The sequence below is a fragment of the Sinohyriopsis cumingii genome, chromosome 7, assembly GCF_028554795.1.
Source record: "Sinohyriopsis cumingii isolate HCF-2022 chromosome 7, ASM2855479v2, whole genome shotgun sequence".
NCBI classification, from domain to species: domain Eukaryota; kingdom Metazoa; phylum Mollusca; class Bivalvia; order Unionida; family Unionidae; genus Sinohyriopsis; species Sinohyriopsis cumingii.
The window spans coordinates 22,534,122-22,559,236 of NC_142967.1; the positions used below are offsets into that span (position 1 = coordinate 22,534,122).

The following is a 25,115-nucleotide window of genomic DNA, read 5'->3' on the forward strand; positions in this document are numbered from 1 at the left end:
ATAATGAGTATACGATTGTCAAAAGAGGAGTGTAAGTATCTTGCTGGTATGTACACATGGGTGAGGTCGGATAGGTATGTTGGACTGGAGTCCATCAGTGAAACATAGCACAGAGAACAAATTTTATGTTTGATTCTGGATCGAATGGATAGCCAGTGTAGGGTAAAGAGCAGTGGGGAGGTGTGCTCTGATCGTGGTACTCTTAAGTATGATCCGAGCAGCTGTGATTTGAACTTTTTGAAGTTTCTGAAGTAGATATTGAGATGAACCAGACAGAATTGAGTTACAGTAGTCCAGTCTTGAAAGTACTAATGAACATACAACACATTAGAGGGATGGCTGTCACAGATGGGTACTTTGGAACACAAACTTGTCAGTATCATGAACATACAACACATTAGGGGGATGGCTGTCACAGATGGGTACTTTGGAACACAAACTTGTCAGTATCATGAACATACAACACACTGGAGGGATGGCTGTCACAGATGGGTACTTTGGAACACAAACTTGTCAGTATCATGAACATACAACACATTGGAGGGATGGCTGTCACAGATGGGTACTTTGGAACACAAACTTGTCAGTATCATGAACATACAACACATTAGAGGGATGGCTGTCACAGATGGGTACTTTGGAACACAAACTTGTCAGTATCATGAACATACAACACATTAAAGGGATGGCTGTCACAGATGGGTGCTTTGGAACACAGACTTGTCAGTATCATGAACATACAACACATTAGAGGGATGGCTGTCACAGATGGGTACTTTGGAACACAAACTTGTCAGTCTCATGAACATACAACACATTGGAGGGATGGCTGTCATAGATGGGTACTTTGGAACACAAACTTGTCAGTATAATGAATATACAACACATTGGAGGGATGGCTGTCACAGATGGGTACTTTGGAACACAAACTTGTCAGTATCATGAACATACAACACATTAGAGGGATGGCTGTCACAGATGGGTACTTTGGAACACAAACTTGTCAGTATCATGAACATACAACACATTAGAGGGATGGCTGTCACAGGTGGGTACTTTGGAAAACAAACTCGTCAGTATCATGAACATACAATACATTAGAGGGATGGCTGTCAGAGATGGGTACTTTGGAACACAGACTTGTCAGTATCATGAACATACAACACATTAGAGGGATGGCTGTCACAGATGGGTACTTTGGAACACAAACTTGTCAGTATCATGAACATACAACACATTGGAGGGATGGCTGTCACAGATGGGTACTTTGGAACACAGACTTGTCAGTATAATGAACATACAACCCATTAGAGGGATGGCTGTCACAGATGGGTACTTTGGAACACAGACTTGTCAGTATAATGAACATACAACCCATTAGAGGGATGGCTGTCACAGATGGGTACTTTGGAACACAAACTTGTCAGTATCATGCAATTCTGGACACATGTAGTGTGTGTTCACTGTTTGGAGGGGTTGCCATTCAAAAAGGGGAACACTGTAGCTAATAAAAAATAATAAAATATATCAGCTTATGGTGCTGGGCTTTCATAGATACTGGGAGTGCATATTTAAGAAACTTAAATTGAAATAAACATATACATACAGTGTTCTCCTGAGTTAATTACCCCACTTGAACCTCATATCTAATTGAAATCTCTTACCAAGATAGTTACCACTACTGAACCTCATGTCTCAATGAAATCTGCAGACAATGTTCTCCTTACTGGGTTATTTACCCCCACTGAACCTCATATTGAATTGAGATCTATAGTCTCCTTACCAAGATAGTTACCTCTACTGAACCTCATGTCTCAATGAAATTTGCAGACAATGTTCTCTTTTTTGAGTTATTTACCCCCCTTGAACCTCATCTTGAATTGAGATCTATATTCTCCTTACCAAGAGAGTTACCTCTGCTGAACCACATGTCTCAATGAAATCTACATACACAGTTCCCCTTATCAAGTTAATTACCCCTCTTGAACCTCATAATGAATTGAGATCTATATTCTCTTTACTGAGGTATTTAACCCTGTTGAATCTTATAGAAAGGTTGGACAAGTTTAATACTTTCTTTTTTCCATTTTCATCACATTGTTTCCTTGACAACAGGCATGTGAACTTAAAACTTAATTCAGAATAGAAAAAATACCAATATATACATCATACCAAGAAAATGTCAAGATGAGGTAGAAAACAGCTTTTATTGAACATTGTTGTCACAAGAAATGAAATTAAAATCAGATTTTACAGATTTATATATTCTTTCCAGATTACAATCGGCAAGTCAGTCAAAGTGGTTTCATCCTTGTACCTGTTTTCTGAAAGGCAAGTACAGTATTAAGAATCCTCATTATTCATGTAACGCGAAAATGCATTTATCCAGACTAGAAACACATCAGTTTTTATGCTACTTTTTCCCTTCAGAATAAATAGTTCATGAAAAATCTTTTGGGAAATGTACATCCGCTGTTAACAGTAGTGCACTCTCTCTAGTTGGAAACCACTTGTCCTGTAGCTCTACGGGTCATAGACCAGAAGGGCTTATGTGACGGCCTGATGTCAGTCATCCATCCATTAGCAAAAGGTTGTTATTGCAACTACATCTACCTGCTGGAGGATTGCCATAAAGGGTTTTACAGGTAATACAGCAATAATAAATGCCTCTGTCTAGTATGGGTGTTAATGCTTTATCATCACAAGTCAGCTGTGTAAACACAAGTGTCCTAAAAAGATTGGGCCAGCTAATAGTTGGTATTTTAACAAGATTAAGATAATCAATAATAATAAAGAGAACTTACCTGAATGTTCAAATCAGCATATCATTGACAGAGATCATACACTCCAAAGTAACTTATGTTGATATGTTGTTTGCAATGTATGCAAAGAAAGAAATTCTCTCCCTTGCTGCTGTGCTTCACAAAGTAAAACTCCGTCAACCTTGAGTTAGGACATTTTTTCCCCAGGCTTTTCTTGCTTTGCTGATTGCTTCCTAAGTCACCTTGAAAAATGAATCACACTTTAATAACTTTTGCTCTTCATTACATATCTAGCATATCTTTGATTTACCTATAACTTAAGATGAATTGGGCTGTTCCACTTTGTGAACTGTACCTATACATATAAGCAGAATTGGCTCACTCACAGCAGTCTTCAAACTGATTCACACATCACACTTGGTATTGTCAGCCTATTAAGTATTATGCAAAATGCTGGTTGTTGATACCTTTTAATTCTCACTATTTAAACTGCCCCAAGGATCGTTTTACATCAGTTCCAATAAGGACTGTTTGCCATTTATACATGCTACTTGTTATGGGCATATAATAAAGTTTTTCAAACACATTGCATTATTCCTGCGTGGCCGAGTGGTCTAAAACGCTCTCTGTTATGGATCACTGCCATCTCACCTCTGTCTGCACTGGTTCGAGTCTCAGATTCAGCCAATGTGGGTATGTGAGAAAGCTTGCCAGTAGCTTCTCATGGGTTGGTGGTTCTTTCCGGGGTTTTCCTGGGTTCTTCCTCCATCATTAATACTGGCTGCCATGTATAGCCTATCGAGTGCTGAAAAATGGCGTTAAACCCCACATCAACAACAACAACTTGTACTTTTATTCCACACAGCATCATCTTTAAACCCATCCATGAACTATTGAGACCAGCAGTCTGTGCTACAATTTAATACTTTATTTCACTGTCCATTATGTTGTAAGGACAGAACTTTAATGTAATTTTGTTTGATTCGATGTCTTTATGGTTGTGATTATGTGTATGCACTTGTGTATGTGTCTGTGTGCATGTATGTTTCGTGTGTGTTTGTGTGGTGATGATATAGGGCAGGTTTACCACATATTTTATGTTTAGAAGTATATTAAATGCTTGATTCCTCTAAAAACTTATGTTAAGGTAGGAATGAGTAATTCTGAAGTAACAACATTTATATAAAAAGCTAAGACTAAATAACAGAATCAGGATGTGGGTTTTTCCCCTATCAAATTTGTAAAAAACTTGCTTCTAGAACATTCTTAATTTCTTAATAAAGCTTGACCTTAAACTTAACATCTGTAAACATGTTTACCTCCACTTAAATAAGATCTTAATATATAATCTAAAATAATAGAGAAGTACAGTATTGGATTTGTATTACGTTGTTTATTAGGAAAAAAGATGTAATTAGTCAGGTAGGCTCCAATCTCTATTACTGACCAAGGTCAGTCATGCAGTATAGATATTCATAGCATATAATCATTGGAGAAAAGCCAACACACAATATAAATTAATATACATAATACAATAAAGCATGGGGAAAAAACCTAAATTAAATGCTTAAAAGAAAACATTTAGTTTATTTAAATTTGAATTTTGATCATTTGCTATTGGCTTATATGAATAGTTAACTTATTCTCAGTTGTACAGTGTTGCTAATTTGGAACATATGAGTAAACCTCCTTTGGAAAGACAAAAGCCCCAACTCTCTTACGAACGTTGGAATATCATGTGTGAATTTTCTTGTATAAAAGTTCTAGGAATTTATATTTTTTGTCTTTTAAGATGTATGTTCTAGTTTGTATGTTCTTTATTTTATCTTATCTTAATTTGTTTTTAGGGACGATTCAGTGCATTCATTTGTAGATGTCCCTAGAATTACTCAGTAAGTATAAAATTACATTTTATTAGCATACATTTGAATTTATTTTAGTGTCAGATGACTAGGAAAGTTTAAAATCAGCTTCTTGGAAGTAGTACAGACTGGAATCTATTTCTTTTATTTCCAAACTGCAAAGATAAATGTCATCTTTACTAATATTTATCTCATTTTGCCCAGGGGAGACAGTTATTTATAACAATCAAGCAGCAAGTCAACAGAATGAAGACTAGTTTATTAATAAGGCATCCATTTTGTCCATCCCCAAGAGAACAACAAAAATTGTCTTAAAGTTATTTATGGTAACATAATATTAGTTGTACTTCATTGATAATTCTTTGTTACGCCTAGAAAATGTGTTTTCCTTAGTTTAGCTTTAAATTATCAGCAACCAAGAATACTGTCTTCCTTGCATTGGCCAGTAATGTTCAGAACCAGGTTGTTACAGCATGTATTATCAGGACCTTCTTTGCATTCATTTGTTAGTGGTGCTATGTTATTCATGTGTGGAGACAATGACTTTAAGCAGGAAAGATCCATTGTTTTTGTTCCTTTGAGTCAATTGAATGATACTTAAGCTATCAGTTTGTCTGTCCCTACATTCACCTGTTACTGCATCTCCACCAAAACCTCTGTGTGGATATTCCCTGGCACTTGGTGCATGTCCATTTGGCTACCATCTGCAGAAGTGTGTAATATTTGTCTTTTTGGGATGGGGAGTCATGGATCCAGTCTACAAAAATATCAGCATATCAACATTTTTGCGATAAATATTGACCACACTTTATACATATGGTCACAGCAGGTAGACACATAACACATTTAACATATTTTACAAGTTATGAGCCTTGGATCTCATTCTCTCAGGGGAGGGGTGGTTGCAGTGGTGGTAGTCAGGATTGCAAAGAGAGGTAAAATGTAACAAAATGGTATGGCACTGGCCATACAGATAGTTCTGGTTTTTAATTTAAATAATAAATGCTTCAACAAATATATTTTACTTATTATATTACAGTCCAGTCTCATTTAATATCAGCAGTGTACTGACTTTATTCCTCATTTCACTGTAAATATGTACAATCTGCATACCTATAGCTGACTTATGAGATACTTTTGTTATGTCATGTTGGTAACGTAGCTTGTACAGTGCTAGCTTTTAATGTCTTTTACTCAGACTGCTGATGTTAAAAAAAAATCTCAAAATTTCTTCATTTAATGCAGTGATGTAGACAATTTATTACAGAACATTCAAAATCATATCAGTCTCAACAGTTTTATATGTATTTACTATCTTGTTAATTTAGATTCAGTATCAGAGCGCAGAATCAGCTGTACACAGTATTCACCACAAAGTGTTTGCCTTGTGAGAAATTCTTCATTCTTCGGCAACAGACAGACCCATCCAGGTGAGTTTAATACTATTAGTCATTCTCAGGCAGCAACCACAGATAAAACCAACACTTAGATTGCATGGGGATTTGTTTTTAAGGGTAATTTCACATTTACATGTTTGCATGTGTATATTTCATTAGATTACCTATTAGGCAGGATAAGTATAGAAACCCTATGAGAATTGCAATGGATATAGATTAAGCTATTCATTTTTCTAATTACATTGCATAGTAAGACAGCATATACAGACATTTGCCATCAAAGCAATACATGCCCAATTAGGGACTGGATAATACTGTACATTTTACTGCCAGGTTAATAAATAATTCAGATGGTACATAATGGTGTTAGATTAATGAATGGATGACACTGTAAATAATAGTGTTAGATTAACGAATGGATAACACAGTACATAATGGTGTTAGATTAATGAATGGATAACACAGTACATAATGGTGTTAGATTAATGAATGGATGATACTGTAAATAATAGTGTTAGATTAATGAATGTATAATACAGTAAAATATAATGTTAGATTGATGAATGGATAATGCAGTACATAATAGAGTTAGATTAATGAATGGATGATGTAGTACATAATAGTGTTAAATTAGTGAATGGATAATGCAGAACATAATAGTGTTAGATTAATGAATGAAAAATGCAGTACATAATAGTGTTTGATTGATGAATCGATAATACTGTACATAATAGTGTTAGAGTAATGAATGGATAATACAATACATAATAGTGTTAAATTAATGAATGGATAATACAGTACAATACAGAGTTAGATCAATGAATGGATAATACAGTACAATACAGAGTTAGATCAATGAGAGGATAATACAGTACAATATAGAGTTAGATTAATGAATGGATAATACGGCACGTAACAGAGTTAGATTAATGAATGGATAATGCAGTAAAATATAATGTTAGATTAATGAATGGATAATGCAGTACATAATAGAGTTAGATTAATGAATGGATAATGCAGTACATAATAGTGTTAGATTAATGAATGGATGATGCAGTACATAATAGTGTTAGCTTAATGAATGGATAATGCAGTACATAATAGTGTTTGATTGATGAATGGATAATGCAGTACATAACAGAGTTAGATTAATGAATGGATAATACAGTACATAATAGTGTTAGATTAATGAATGGATAATGCAGTAAAATATAATGTTAGATTAATGAATGGATAATGCAGTACATTATAGTGTTAGATTAATGAATGGATAATGCAGTACATTATAGTGTTAGATTAATGAATGGATAATGCAGTACATTATAGAGTTAGATTAATGAATGGATGATGTAGTACATAATAGTGTTAGCTTAATGAATGGATAATGCAGTAAAATATAATGTTAGATTAATGAATGGATAATGCAGTACATTATAGTGTTAGATTAATGAATGGATAATGCAGTACATAATAGTGTTAGATTAATGAATGGATGATGCAGTACATAATAGTGTTAGCTTAATGAATGGATAATGCAGTACATAATAGTGTTTGATTGATGAATGGATAATGCAGTACATAACAGAGTTAGATTAATGAATGGATAATACAGTACATAATAGTGTTAGATTAATGAATGGATAATGCAGTAAAATATAATGTTAGATTAATGAATGGATAATGCAGTACATTATAGTGTTAGATTAATGAATGGATAATGCAGTACATTATAGTGTTAGATTAATGAATGGATAATGCAGTACATTATAGAGTTAGATTAATGAATGGATGATGTAGTACATAATAGTGTTAGCTTAATGAATGGATAATGCAGTAAAATATAATGTTAGATTAATGAATGGATAATGCAGTACATAATAGTGTTAGATTAATGAATGGATAATGCAGTACATAATAGTGTTAGATTAATGAATGAAAAATGCAGTACATAATAGTGTTAGATTAATGGATAATGCAATAAATAATAGAGTTAAATTAGTGAATGAAAAATGCAGTACATTATAGTGTTAGATTAATGAATGGATAATGCAGTACATAATAGTGTTAGCTTAATGAATGGATAATGCAGTAAAATATAATGTTAGATTAATGAATGGATAATGCAATTCATAATAGAGTTAGATTAGTGAATGAAAAATGCAGTACATAATAGTGTTAGATTAATGAATGGATAATGCAGTACATAATAGAGTTAGATTAATGAATGGATAATGCAGTACATAATAGTGTTAGATTAATGAATGGATAATGCAGTACATAATAGTGTTAGATTAATGAATGGATAATGCAGTACAATATAGTGTTAGATTAATGAATGGATAATGCAGTACATAATAGTGTTAGATTAATGGATAATGCAATAAATAATAGAGTTAAATTAGTGAATGAAAAATGCAGTACATTATAGTGTTAGATTAGTGAATGAAAAATGCAGTACATAATAGTGTTAGCTTAATGAATGGATAATGCAGTAAAATATAATGTTAGATTAATGAATGGATAATGCAATTCATAATAGAGTTAGATTAATGAATGGATAATGCAGTACATAATAGTGTTAGATTAATGAATGGATAATGCAGTACATAATAGTGTTAGCTTAATGAATGAAAAATGCAGTACATTATAGTGTTAGATTAATGAATGGATAATGCAGTACATAATAGTGTTAGATTAATGAATGGATAATGCAGTACATAATAGAGTTAGATTAGTGAATGAAAAATGCAGCACATAATAGATTTAGATTAATGAATGGATAATGCAGTACATAATAGTGTTAGATTAATGAATGGATAATGCACATAATAGATTTAGATTAATGAATGGATAATGCAGTACATAATAGTGTTAGATTAATGAATGGATAATACAGTACATAATAGTGTTAGATTAATGAATGGATAATGCAGTACATAATAGTGTTAGATTAATGAATGGATAATGCAGTACATAATAGTGTTAGATTAATGAATGGTTAATGCAGTACATAATAGTGTTAGATTAATGAATGAAAAATGCAGTACATAATAGTGTTAGATTAATGAATGAAAAATGCAGTACATAATAGTGTTTGATTGATGAATGGATAATACAATAAATAATAGAGTTAGATTAGTGAATGAAAAATGCAGTACATAATAGTGTTAGATTAATGAATGGATAATGCAGTACATTATAGTGTTAGATTAGTGAATGAAAAATGCAGCACATAATAGATTTAGATTAATGAATGGATAATGCAGTACATAATAGTGTTAGATTAATGAATGGATAATGTAGAACATAATAGTGTTAGATTAATGAATGAAAAATGCAGTACATAATAGTGTTTGATTGATGAATGGATAATACTGTACATAATAGTGTTAAATTAATGAATGGATAATACAGTACAATACAGAGTTAGATCAATGAATGAATAATGCAGTACATAATAGCGTTAGAGTAATGAATGGATAATACAGTACAATACAGAGTTAGATCAATGAATGAATAATGCAGTACATAATAGCGTTAGAGTAATGAATGGATAATACAGTACAATACAGAGTTAGATCAATGAGTGGATAATGCAGTACAGTATAGAGTTAGATTAATGAATGGATAATGCAGTAAAATATAATGTTAGATTAATGAATGGATAATGCAGTACAGTATAGAGTTAGATTAATGAATGGATAATGCAGTAAAATATAATGTTAGATTAATGAATGGATAATGCAGTACAATATAGAGTTAGATTAATGAATGGATAATGCAGTACAATATAGTGTTAGATTAATGAATGGATAATGCAGTACAATATAGAGTTAGATTAATGAATGGATAATGCAGTACAATATAGAGTTAGATTAATGAATGGATAATGCAGTTCATAATAATGTTAGATTAATGAATAGATAATACAGTACATAATAGTGTTAGATTAATGAATTAATAATACAGCACATAATAGAGTTAGATTAATGAATGGATAATAGAGTACATTATAGTGTTAGATTAATGAATGGATAATACAGGGATATTTTTCAGTTTGTGCGCATAGCTAATACATAGGTAGATATGGTAGATAGTACATAGTGTTTTGCAGACGAGATGCATGTATTGTTCAGTCACACAAAACAGAACAAAAATGAACCACCCTACATAACACTGTATGCGTCTACAAATTTAATTAACCAAATTGTTCTGAAGGCATACCAAATTATTTTCTCGATTTATTCCGTGACAGTTATCTAATCTTAATATATTAGGAATAAGTCTACTATATCAAAAGGGGCCCTGAGTGGCCGAGTGGTCTAAAGCGCTCTTCGTTACGGATCACTGCCATCTCACCTCTGTCTGCGGCGGTTTGAGTCTAGGATTCAGCCAATGTGGGTATGTGAGAAAGCTTGCCAGTAGCTTCTCATGGGTCGGTGGTTCTTTCCGGTGTTTTCCCGGGTTCTTCCTCCACCATTAATACTGGCCACCATGTATAGCCTATTGTGTGCTGAAAAATGGCGTTAAACCCCACAACAACAACAACAACTACTATTCAAAAAGCTAAGTCTCCAGTGCATTTAACAAAGAAGTGCATTAAAGGTTCTTGCCTTGGTGGAAATCAGACAAAAGTGGTCTACCTTGGATAGATTATACCCCATTCCTGCCCATTGATTGCTTCCCTTCATGTTAGGAAGCATGCTCATTCTGAGGAGATCTCAAATTCCAAATATTCTTGTGCCTTTTCATCAATTGAGCGATGATTCTTTAGAATTTTCTCTCACCATTGAAATATATTTCTGTTTCTTGCTCTTTCTTTGGCACAATTTGATTTTCCTGTCCTAATGTCCATAGTACTTCAGTCAAGTCAGCCACACTGCTCAACCTTGTCCATGAATTCTGTCAATCACTTGTCTATTATTACATGTTAGGTCAGGGCCCCAAGTGGTCGAGTGGTCTAAAGCGCTCTCCATTACGGATCACTGCCATCTCACCTCTGCCTGCATGCGTTCGAGTCTAGGATTCAGCCAATGTGGGTATCTGAAAAAGCTTGCCAGTAGTTTCTCGTGGGTCGGTGGTTCTTCCTGGGGTTTTTCCAGGTTCTTCCTCCACCATTAAAACTGGCCGCCATGCATAGCCTATCATGTGCTGAAAAATGACGTTAAACCCCACAATAACATGTTAGGTCATGCATGTCATTTCCTTAATTTTATATACCTGCCTTAATGTGTTCTAATGTCAGTCCATCTCTGTCTGTTACCAATTCTGTTCTCCACTATGTACAGTTGTCAGACTTAGTAGATTCCTGGCAGTTGGAGTAAAGAAGAACACTATCAGTTGTGGGGTCAGATGTCAAGGTCATTGTGATTTTTAAGCAGAAGAATTGTTTCCACATAACAAGTTGAGTAGTGTATCATCGGTAGTTACCAAAGTGTGTGGATGGATTGCACTTTGAGTAAGGATGATCTCTCTCAATTGATGTTTGAAGGTCAAGGTCATTGGCGCAAGGAAGAGAAAATGGTTTTCACACAGTAACATTAGTTCTACACTACCTACCTGGACTAAACGTTGTTGATGTCTTGCACTTGGGGTAAGACAAATGCCTTCTAATTTTGGAGTCGAAAGGTCAAAGGTTATGGTCACTGACTGAAATAAGAAAAATGGTTTCTGTGCAGTGAAATTATTTCTACATCACAGACTTGGAATAAACTTTATAGCAGGCTTACACTTGGATAAGGAAGAAGCCTGTCAGTTTGGGGGTCAAAAGGTCCCAGGCTGAAGTTAATGTAACTGAAAGAGGAAAAATTATTCTGCAAAAAAAATTCAGTTATTGACATTTAGAGCTGTTAAACACTGGATGGCAATATAATGTGCCATTTACTGTGCTCTTGTTTATTATAATTACTCTTTATGGTAAATGGTAAATTTAACAGGCACCTGACTGATTTTACATGTGTATGCCATTGTTCAGATTTCAATGTCTACAAGGTCAATACAGTGAGCATACTTAAGTCTGCTGAGTGCATTGTCTCAGATTGGCCAATGACAAATCATGCTTTCTGTGTATCAGTGGAATGTGGAGTAATTTGGATTGTAGATGTCATGTCAGGCATGAGAATATACAGGTGATCATCATTGTAAAAGAATTTTAAAGCAATGAGAGTGCAAACGTACATAATCTTGCCACAACCTCTGTCAACACTTCACCTGATCACTTTGGGCAGTTCAGATTTTCATAATAATACACACAAGGATTGCAGTCATCACAGCTGTTTTGGCTATGATGAACATTCCTTGGATAGCAAATATCAGATGTTGCAGACAACACCAGCTCCAGCACAGACTCAACCTATGATTTAAACATCTTGGTCCAAATACAGTGATATATTTTCCTGATATACCCAGTACTGGCTTCAAACCCAGGTACCAAAGTAGCATGACAGTTCCAGCACCAGATGCAGATTATGAGGTATTTTCAGCACCAGAATGGGTTATGGTTATCAGTTTTCCCTGTAAGTCCTGTCTTGAAGACAGTTGATGCCCGGCACATAACCATGACAGTTCTGTCACCAGCACTCTCTCAGACACGAGGCAAGTTAAGCAAATCCAGCACTGAAATTAGTGAACCATCTCAAACTACCCAGTAGTAGACCAATGCCAGTTTAATTGATTGGCACCAGATAATTCATAATGATCCAGATTCTATCGCAAAATAATATGGTCTATGGTGCCACTCCACTGCCAGATGCCATGGTACTTCTTCCAGACCACCATGTGTGTTACACCTGGTGAATGCATGGGAATAACCACATTGCAGTACTAACTCCTTGCCAGTGTTCACTGTCCCAAAAGCTTCTATTGCCGGCTAAATCATTGCACCCCTCACAGGAATCTTTACTATCAATCTACTCTTTATGAAGTTTCATTCTTACAAATGCTGTATTCAGGTATTAAACTGACAATGTTCTCATGCATCTGTGGATTGACTTTTTTTTTTATAGCAACAGACAACCAGAAAGGCAAACGTCATGTGCCCAGAGGCCCAGAGATAAATACTAAGGATCTCCAATGACCTGCTAAACGAGAAATCCTTCAATTCCCTGTCTGTCAATGAGGAACTGGTGGTTAAGCACAAGAAAGACAATGACCAGTTTCATCCCAGTTTCTCTCCCCATCAGCTCTCAGCAAGCACTGCTTCATTTCTGAAATCATGGTGGGAAGACAACATCACACTTCAGCTAATAAACAGGAGAGACACTGTCCCAGCAACTACACACCTGCCAGCATTCATAGCAGCATCGTGGTGTTGGAAGGGGTTGAAACTTAAATATGGGTTGTGTGGTCCCAATGATGGTCAGTGCATGTCACCAAAGTAAGCAGCACTGTACAGTTGAGAGTTAGCTATCTATTAGTCCTACAAGCTGGTAGACTATGGTTTGTTTTGTGTTAAGCAGTTAATATATTTCCAGTCAAACTGGAAATGTGCTTATGGCACATTGATGCCCCATCACAGTGCATTAAATATCCTAAACAGAAAACTTAGGGCAAGATGGACAGATACACAAATGGACCCGGGTAACACTATACGCCCCTAAAACTGTCATGGTGAGGCATATACACAAAGTTTCAGTCTTTAAGTTCATTAACAAACAAAATCAAAATTCATTTAGCATCCAGTTTCCATTAGTTTTAACCACTCTGGTGGCCTAGTTGTTAGAGTGTCAGCCTCGGATGCGGGAGGTCGTGGGTTCGATCCCCGGCTGAGTCATACCAAAGACTTACAAAAATGGTACTAACAGCTGCCTTGCTTGGTGCTCAACATTAAGAGGTTAGTGTTAAGACAGGTTGGCCTGGTGTCAGGATAATGTGACTGGGTGGGACATCATGCTACATGTCTGCGGCATGATGCCCCAGTGCTAGACATCACTATAAACTGCCACACTGTAGACATCATAGCGATATGACTGAAAAATTGTTAAAGCTACGTTAAAAATCCGAATCACATACATCAGAATCCATTAGTTTTGATAATAGTCATGAATTTCTCTTTATTATTTCTGTTTTTTCAGCATTATTAACTTCTGTATGCAGTTTTTGCTGCTGTTAGTAATTCTTTGGAAGGCGTGAAGGTGACACAGGATTTATTACTTTTCAACTTTGCAATTATGGATGATAGTTTACTGGTGTTCACACTCCCCTAAAGGTCTTGTTTAATTTTTTTTTAGCAGTACAAGTGACATTTCTGCATCTGCATTTCTGTGAGGGAGTGTCACACATGCCATGGTCACAATGGTTGGTCATACAATATGGTTTACTTATAGAAATCTCCCTACTATTTGTTGGTTTCTAAATTTAAAAGACATTTTGCTCCAATATGCCAATAAAATGCCGAATTTTATCTATACAAAAAGTTAAGTAATCTAATTATCCTTACTGTTATGTGTTCGTTGTATGTTATGTTTGGTCACTTTGATAATTACTATTATTACTACTAATGATTATTAAGATGACAAAAGCTAATGGCAGAGAAGCAGTGTCGTTCATCTCAAGCCATCATTATGTCCATTTACCATAAAGTAAACATGTATTTGAAATGGTAACCAGACTAAAATCAGTCAATCACATGACAAGCTTATTTCATAGATTATGAGATGTATTTGAAATGGTACCAGACTAAAACCAGTCAATCACATGACAAGCTTACTTCATAGATTATGAGATGTATTTGATATGGTACCAGACTAAAACCAGTCAATCACATAACAAGTTTACTTCATAGATTATGAGATGTATTTGAAACGGTACCAGACTAAAAGCAGTCAATAACATGACAAGCTTACTTCAATGGTAAACACTAAGCAAAATATATGATAACTTCAGATTGGATTTAAAGGAATACATTTGCTGCAAAATGGGCAAATTCTTTTCAGACATTTTAAGTTTAGAATGAAAAGTGAAAGCAGTTCAATTCCAATAAACTTGTATGATCTACAACAATAGAAAAATGGACTGGATGGACAATTAGAATCACAGCAAGACATTTATTTTCTGGTTTTATTGACATGGTAGTTTTGCACCATGAATGATGAGTATTCATTATTATTTTCAATAACATTAATTGATAACATAATATGCCTGTGATTTTTACATCAAAATATTAAATATTAAAATTAGTTATGCCTTACAATATATATAAATAACTATTACTTGTATGTGTGATCCCCTTTTAGAAAGGCCACCCCTCTTATCAGGCTACTTTCCTGCTGTAGAAGGGGTGGCCTTATGAGGGGGTCACTGTATGTACCAATTTACTTATATCAGATTTGGAGAGCCAGTTGAGGTGACGTCAGTGACAGTTGGTAGACTGGGACCAAAGGATCCAAATGACAGCACGATATCTATTAGAGAAAGGTGAGTACACTGTTACAACTCAAAACTTTCAATCATTCAAGATTTTGCCTGACATTCCAGCAACAGGCAAGGTGCAGGAGGTTTTACTTAACTTCTGAAGAGTTCATGTTTTAGTTAATTTTAAAATGTCTAAAGTATTTTCAGGAAATATTTAACATTACTGGATGTGAGGTACATGTAACCTTACTACAAGTATAGATAACTCCAACAGTCATATTATATAGGTGATGAGATACATTCAGTTACCTCCCTTGAAGAGCATGAGCAGTGTTCACCTCACAGGTGTTATGTCAAGAATGAGCATTTAAAGTTGATTAATGCTTTGCTAGCTATTCTTTGTATTTTTTAAAAATCAAAAAGTATTTTGATCTAAGAATTAAATTTATTGGAATTTTTGCAAAATAGATGGGTTACCATGGTAACAGTCTAAAAATGCAACAACAATATTGAGCTTTTGAAGCTAATTCTTTATTACATCTCCCAAACACACAATTTGTTCTGAGTTCATGTTAATGCCTACATTTTTGTTCAGAGAAAGTTGCATGCTGTAAAGCATAAAGAGTAAAGCAGAATAATCAAGCATAACTATGTACATAGATACCCCATTATTTTGATCCATACAGTAATCAGTCATAAGTATGTACATAGATACCCCACTATTTTGATCCATACAGTAAACAGTCATAAGTATGTACTGAGGTACCCCATTGTTTTGATCCACACAATAGTCAGTCCTAACCATACTTAGGTACCACATTATATTGATATATTCAATAATCAATCATAAGTGTGTAAGGATGTACCCCATTATTTTTTATTCATACAATAATCATTCATAAGTATGTACTGAGGTACCCCATTATTTTGATTCATAGAGTAATCAGTCATAAGTATGTACTTAAGTACCCCATTGTTTTGATCCACACGATATTCAGTCCTAACCATGTACTTAGGTAGCCCCCTTAATTTGATCCATACAATAATCAGTTATAAGTATGTACTGAAATACTCCATTATTTTGATCCATACAATAATCCGTCATAAGTATGCACTTAGTTACCCCCTTATTTTGATCCATTCAGTAATCAGTCATAAGTATGTATTTAGGTACCCCATTATATTGATCCATTCAATAATCAGTCATAAGTATGTACTGAGGTGCCCCATTATTTTGATCCATACAGTAATCAGTCATAAGTATGTACTTAGGTACCCCATTGTTTTGATCCACACAATATTCAGTCCTAACCATGTACTTAGGTACCCCCTTATTTTGATCCATACAATAATCAGTCATAAGTATGTACTGAAGTACCCGATTATTTTGATCCATTCAGTAATCAGTTCGTAAGTATGTACTGAGGTACCCCATTATTTTGATTCATAGAGTAATCAGTCATAAGTATGTACTTAAGTACCCCATTGTTTTGATCCACACGATATTCAGTCCTAACCATGTACTTAGGTACCCCCCTTATTTTGATCCATACAATAATCAGTCATAAGTATGTACTGAAGTACCCCATTATTTTGATCCATACAATAATCCATCATAAATATGCACTTAGTTACCCCGTTATTTTGATCCATTCGGTAATCAGTCATAAGTATGTACTTAGGTACCCCATTATATTGATCCATTCAATAATCGGTCATAAGTATGTACTTAGGTACCCCATTATTTTGATCCATACAGTAATCAGTCATAAGTATGTACTGAGGTACTCCATTATTTTGATCCATACAGTAATCAGTCATAAGTGTGTACTGAGGTACCCCATTATTTTGATCCATACAGTAATCAGTCATAAGTGTGTACTGAGGTACCCCATTATTTTGATTTATAGAGTAATCAGTTATAAGTATGTACTGAGGTACCCCATTATTTTGATCCATACAGTAATCAGTCCTAATCATGTACTGAGGTACTGTATTATTTTGATTCATAGAATAATCATTCATAAGTATGTACTGAGGTACCCCATTTTTGATTCATACAATAATTAGTCATAAATATATACTAAGGTATCTCATTATTTTGATTCACAGAGTAATTAGTCATAAGTATGGAGTTATATACCCCATTATTTTGATTCATAGAGTAATCAGTCATAAGTGTGTACTGAGCTACATCATTATTTTGATCCATACAGTAATCAGTCTTAATAATGTACTGAGGTACCCCATTATTTTGATTCATAGAGTAATCAGTCATAGGTATGTACTGAGGTACCCCAATTTTTTGGATCCATACAATAATCAGTCATGGGTATGTACTGAGGTACCCCATTATTTTGATCCATACAATAATCAGCCATATGTATCTACTGAGGTACCCCATTATTTTGATCCATTCAGTAATCAGTCACAAGTAATCAGTCATAAGTATGTACTGAGGTATCCCATTATTTCAATTCATACAATAATCAGTCATAAGTATGTACTGAGGTATCCCATTATTTTGATCCATACAGTAATCAGTCATAAGTATGTACTGAGGTATCCCATTATTTTGACCCATACAATAATCAGTCATAAGTATGTACTGAGGTATCCCATTATTTTGATCCATACAATAATCAGTCATAAGTATGTACTGAGGTACCCCATGTTTTTTTATTCATACAATAATCGGTCATGGGTATGTACTGAGGTACCCCATTATTTTGATCCATTCAGCAATCAGTCACAACTAATCAGTCATAAGTATGTACATAGATACCCCATTATTTTGATCCATTCAGTAATCAGTCACAAGTAATCAGTCATAAGTATGTACTGAGGTATCCCATTATTTTGACTCATACAATAATAGGTACTGCATTAGTTTGATCCATACAAATGGAATATACTGTGTTGACCACTGATGATGACTCAGATTCTCATGCCATAAGCTCAGGTATGTCTCTACAGTAGCTGATCAGTTTTTGGCATTTCATCATTGGAGACAGTGCATGATTAGACATCTCAGTAAACTTTAAACACTGAAGCTAAACCAACCCTGTTTTGTGTCACTTGAGCTCCATATTAATCCATCCATAATCAGTTAATTTCTTTAATCCTAATCTGAATTAATTTTGAGAATGCATAGTACAGGTCATAATCCATCTCTACAACCTTAAGCACCAAATCAAAATCTACTCTGCAGAGAGAATTAAAGTAATGTTTTATGTAGATTTAGCTCTTTATTAATTCACCCATAATCAGTTAATTCTGATCACACATTGTATTATCCATCTCAGCAAACTTTAAAACATTAATGCCAAACCAACCCCACTGGAATGCTCAAAGAGATGTTAATTGTTTCATGCTGATTGAAATTAGCAACTAAATTGTCTTTCACTGTGTAAGTCAGTCCATAGTCACATGATTACAGGCAGACTTACTGTAAATACACTACATGGGAAGCAAAGTTTGAAAAAAGAATGGAACAAAAATAATTTGTCAATGATAATTTTGTGTATGCAGTAGATTACAATGAGTGATTGGAGGGATGGAAGACATGCCTCATCATGTGAGGAAAATGCATGTAGCTGGGTTGTAGACACTATGAGAAGAAGAGTTTTTTGTGCCTTATAACATTTCTCATATCTTTGTTCCTCCAATAGGACCATGCTCATTATAAATTGTCAGCCATCGCAAAACAATATAATCAAGCAGGTAAATAAAGCCTTGCCAAATGGGTTCTTTGTTATGACATGCAGTCTTATCAGTATAAATATAATGTGCCGTTCATGTTACTCTTTTTAGTCACTGTAACTTGAAGAAGAAAAATGGTTTTCACACAATATCTTTAGTTATACATCACACATCTGGACCAAAATGTGCAAATAACTTGCACTTGGGGTAAGGAAGAAGTCCATGGATATCCATGGTTTCTTTATACAAATTTCAGTTCACAGCAATGTACTTTCACCAAAATTTGTGAATGTCTCTTGATTTTGGGATCCAAAGGTAACAGGTCAAGATTATTGAGACAGAACAAAGATTAGGCATGGAAAAGACCTATTCGTTTTGGGGTCCAAAGGTCAGAGGTCATAATCATAGTAGCTAAAAGAAAATGGGTTTTGTGCCATAACATTTGTTCTATATTAAGTTTGTTGACCAAACTTTGTAGATGGCTTGCTCAAAGGGTAGTCAAGAAATTAAAATCAGATGTCCACTGTCCTGGGTGAAGATCTGACAGTGACCACTTAGGAGTCATGTTCTGGCAACTTTTGAGTTAGCCAAAGGAAATACAGCTTTCAGAAATTTGAATTTCAGTCAAAGTGATAGGCACACAGTGTTGCTCTTTAGCTATACTGCTTCGTCTCCCAAACATGAAGACATGAGGCTTCATCAGATTGGCTGATAAAATTATCATTTATGATAATAACATAGGTCATGAGTGGTCAGTGTCAGATCTTCACATAGGACAGTGAGATCAGATTCTAATCAGATGGTGTATTCAGGGGTCTAAAGGTCATGGTAGTCTAATAAGAAAAGTAAGCTTAGTGTAACACCACATGCCTAGATCAAATGCCCAGGTCAATCGTATTGTACTAGTGCCTACACAGAGGACTATTAAAGACTGGTGGAGCATGTAATACGTCATTCATAAACATATGGATACCTTGTTTGTACCCACATGGAATGATGATAGAATGATTCTAAGTGCTCATTTGTGCTCACTTGAATAAATGATAGAAAGACTCTATGTCCTTATTTGTACCCACATGGATGGATGATAGAAAGATTATAAGTTCTCATTTGTACCCACATGGATGGATGATAAATTGATTCTAAGTGCTCATTTGTACCCACATGGATGGATGATAGAATGAGTATATGTCCTCATTTGTACTCACATGGATGGATGATAGAAAGATTCTAAGTCCTCATTTATACCCACATGGATGGATGATAGAATGAGTATATGTCCTTATTTGTACCCACATGGATGAATGATAGAAAGATTATAAGTTCTCATTTGTACCCACATGGATGGATGATAAATTGATTCTAAGTGCTCATTTGTATCCACATGGATGGATGATAAATTGATTCTAAGTGCTCATTTGTACCCACATAGATTGATGATAAAATGATTATGTCCTCATTTGTACCCACATGGATGAATGATAGAAAGATTCTAAGTCCTCATTTGTGCCCACATGGATGGATGATAGAATGAGTCTAAGTTAAGTATATTTTTATATTGAAACTATCATCAGTTTATCACCAGATTTTCTGCCAGGACATTATTTCTAAATTTCTAAACTTTGTGAATAAAACTTACAACATTTTGAAGATTTTGTCTACAACTCTCTTACTTTTGGCCATATAGTATATAAAGGATATCTACATTTTTAGAGTAAATATAAGGAAATATTTTATGAGAGAAGTGGAAACATTTTACAGCCACAAGTGGGGAAGACACAAGTGACAAATACAACAGATTTCCACATGACAAGATTTCACATCACATAGATTTTTTATTATTATACAGTATATTTTTAAAGGAAAAACTTTTATTTGGATGGATTTGTTTCTCCATTCTATGTCAGTACAATTAATGGCTGCATTACTACATTAATAAAAAGAAATTTTGCCTGAATTTTAGGACAATTTTTTAAATACAAATTTAGGTTGAATATATAATTCTTCAGATTGTGTATTTTTTAAATTATTGTTTTCATGTGAAAATGAAGAATTAAAAAAAAAATTATCATGTGAATCGACACAGTGAACATTGCTGGGCTGTGTGTACTGTAGAAACGTGACAGATCATAACATCTTTATCAACAGCTTTTAATGATTGTTAGTTTACCTGTAACAATTTGGGTTTCTTTTTTTGTTTATATTTTTAAAATCCTGGCAGGCTTGCATTTTATTTTAGCAACAGCTGCCAAACCTGAATTTCAGTTGTCACTTAATTTAGGTTTGCAATTGACAGAATCAGTTTCTGATTTCTCCATTGTTTTCAGACATGGTTGTGATAACACTATTTCAGTAATTCTATTGCTATAAGTAATCAAGAGTTTTTCTTAAAAATGTGTACGATTTGTCATTGAGTGGAATATGTATACAATACTATATGGGTGACATAGAATGTTGAATAGCAACAGGTCTGTAGGTTCAGTCACTGAAAATTTGCATGATTTATGTGGAAAACTAATTATGAAATGATTGATACTCAAATCAGATTTCTATTGTCTGAGGTTCATTTTTAGGCATGGCATCTTGTCATTAATTACATAAAAGGGGTTAGCAGTTTTTACATATTTTAAGATCTATTCTTCTTGAGAGAAAGACAGATAGAGAGAATAAAATAGGTCTAAATAAGAAAATACTGGCCTGAAGAGCTTACATAAGGTAAGTACAAATATACTGCCTAAATGGAAAAATAAAAAGTGATAATACAACTGTGGCGATATTTTTTCTCCCACTGATATATTCATTGTTTCATACTGAAAAATATAGTAAAAGCAAATTACTTTTTAAAGAAGAGGCAAATACAGTACTCCCTCATTATATTCCCATGTGTGGAAACCATGGACTATGCCACCTTATAGTGACTTCTAATAAAGTTCAGTATACAGACAGTACTCTCCTATCATAACACTGCCCATTGAAACCTTGGAATATACCTCTTTATAGTGAGATTGCCTTATAGTGAATTACATTATACATGTACATTGCTCCCTCATTATAACATGGTCCAGGAGAACCTTAGAGTATACATACAGCATTCCCTTATTATAAAACTGCCCATGGGAACCATGGAGCTTACCAACTTATAGTGAAACTATCTTATAATGAAGTACATTATATATACACTACTCCCTTATTATAATGCTGTCCATAGAAACCATGGAGTGTACCACCTTATAGTGAAACTGCTTTACAATGAAGTACATGATAAAATACTTTCTCATTATAACACTGTCAATGGGAACCCTAGCATATGCCACCTTTTATTAAAACTGCTTTATAATGAAGACCACAGTAAAATACTTTCTCATTATAACACTGTCCATCATGGGAATCGTAAGGTATACCACGTTATAGTTAGACTGATTATAAGAAAGTATATGATGCATATAATTCTTCTGCTGAATAATGAAATGGGATCCATGACAGGAACGGTGTTAAACAAAGACCCTACTAGTGAGGAAGTACTGAACTTACAACCTATAGCATAGAGATCTTTAGTATTTGTGAATCATTCTTTTTTTTAATAATTGGGGAAAAGGGTATTAAGAAAACAGCAACAAATTACTGCATTTAGATGTTTCATGATGTGCCCAGATGACCAAAACACCAAAAATTTGAACGGTAGACCAAAGATTTACATAGTTACCATACTAAAGTCAAATTAGTAAGTAGCATGCATTTGGTTATTGACAAACTTTGTTGGTTTGGATAGAATAAGCATATATCTCCCTGCTCAAAGATAATTTTTATACCTCTGCCATAAGGTGAAGTGTATTTTGTTGTAATATACATCCATCTGTTACCTATTTGCCCGTGGTTGGAATCCGATTTTGTGTCCAGATTTTAGACTGTTTGGTCTCTGATGTAAGGCAGACTGGTATGAACTGCAAACAGACAGAAGAACCTTTGCAAAAAGTAGGATAAGATGGCATTTGGAATAATGAGTGGTCTCAATACAAAAATAATGGGTCCGTTAAGCAAAAAAATAAATTAAAAAAATTAATAAAAATTAATAAAAAAATTAATAAAAGAACTCCAACTTTTACCTTTCTGCTCATGCGCAAGCCAAATAGCCAATGAAAAATAATGTTTCTAACACAACTAGGCATTTGGTTATTGGAAAATCACCTGGAAGTTGATGTATTAGGATGTATTCAGAAATAGCTTTCAAAATGTGTTTCCTAGTCGAATTTCAGGTGAAAACGACAAAAAACTCCAGGGGTTAATGTGTTAAGAAAAATAAAGTTTATGATTTTACTGGTCTCGATATGAAAATAATGGGTCCATTAAGCAACAAAAAAAAAAGAACTCCAATTTTTACCCTTCTGCTCATGCGCATGCCAAATAGCCAATGAAAAACAATGTTTCTAACACAACTAGGCATTATGTTATTGGAAAATCACCTGGAGGTTGATTTATTAGGATTTATTCAGAAATAGCTTTCAAAATGTGTTTCCTACTCGAATTTCAGGCAAAAACGACAAAAACCTCCTAAAATTTACAAAACTTGTTGATTTTCACACTTTTTTGTCATTAGTTTAAGACCATGGAGTCATAACATTTAAATGTTTAGGAAAATAGTCTTATAAAGCATACAGATTATAATGTTACTTCAGTTCTCATGTTGATTAAAAAGCTATTAAATATTTTCAGTTAGAAATGTAAAGGTAATGATGTCTTGTATTCAGTGCAGACTTCAGCTTAGTGTTGATTATCACAGACAATTTAAATTGGTTAGAATGCTGGCAGATTTATGCAGGTCTTGTATCAGTTTACACAGTGTTACACCAGTCAGGTTTTTCTTAGATGTTCTGATTCTAGGCTGTACATATCCAGACTTTCTTTTGCTTTAAGTAATGGGTCATTCTAGACTGTACATATTCAGACTTTTGCATTAAGTAATGGGTCATTCTAGGCTGTACATATTCAGACTTTTGCTTTAAGTAGTGGGTCATTCTAGGCTGTACGTATTCAGGCTTTTGCTTTAAGTAATGGGTCATTATAGGCTGTACATATTCAGACTTTCTTTTGCTTTCAGTAATGGGTCATTCTAGGCTGTACATATTCAGACTCTCTTTTGCTTTAAGTAGTGGGTCATTCTAGGCTGTACATGTTAAGACTTTCTTTTGCTTTAAGTGATGGGTCTTTCTAGGCTGTAAATATTCAGACTTTCTTTTGCTTTAAGTAATGGGTCATTCTAGGCTGTACATGTTCAGACCTTCTTTTGCTTTCAGTAATGGGTCATTCTAGGCTGTACATATTAAGACTTTCTTTTGCTTTAAGTAATGGGTCATTCTAGGCTGTACATGTTCAGACCTTTTGCTTTCGGTAATGGGTCATTCTAGGCTGTACATATTAAGACTTTTTTTTGCTTTAAGTAATGGATCATTCTAGGCTGTACATGTTCACACCTTTTTTTGCTTTCAGTAATGGGTCATTCTAGGCTGTACATGTTAAGACTTTCTTTTGCTTTAAGTAATGGGTCATTCTAGGCTGTACATATTAAGACTTTCTTTTGCTTTAAGTGATGGGTCTTTCTAGGTTGTAAATATTCAGACTTTCTTTTGCTTTAAGTAATGGGTCATTCTAGGCTGTACATGTTCAGACTTTCTTTTGCTTTAAGTAATGGGTCAGTATTAGTTTGGCCAGGTTTCAGTCCTGGTCTGTAGCACTTAGAGAATCAAAGAAAATTGAATAAAAGTGACTTTGCAGTAACCTCTTTTTTTCTAATCTGTGTAACTCTCTGCAAGCTTGTAATGTACAATAGGTCCAATACACCCAGTTATGAAATAACTAAGGGAGGCAGGACTACATGGCTCAGAACTATATAACCTACTTTTGTTGCTGTACCATAAAACACCAAACTCAAATCTGTGGAAGCTTTCATCTGATGGTATACCTAATCTATAATACCTTGTGCATTATAGTGTTCAATAAGTATTACCTTGTGCGTTGTGGTTTTCATCAATTTTTACCTTTTATAT

General features: G+C 34.3%; 1 protein-coding gene across 4 annotated transcripts in view; it reads left to right on the forward strand.

The window, feature by feature from the left end:
- Positions 1-25,115, forward strand: part of LOC149794872 (anaphase-promoting complex subunit 4-like) — a 194,249-nt gene that overhangs the window by 63,245 nt on the left and 105,889 nt on the right. For all 4 annotated transcript variants that reach the window (XM_089964520.1, XM_089964519.1, XM_089964522.1 and 1 more), the window contains 4 exons: positions 2,276-2,331; positions 4,610-4,654; positions 5,953-6,054; positions 15,346-15,435. In XM_089964520.1, coding sequence (XP_089820646.1) covers positions 2,276-2,331; positions 4,610-4,654; positions 5,953-6,054; positions 15,346-15,435 — 293 coding nt within the window. The remainder of the gene's footprint in view (positions 1-2,275; positions 2,332-4,609; positions 4,655-5,952; positions 6,055-15,345; positions 15,436-25,115) is intronic.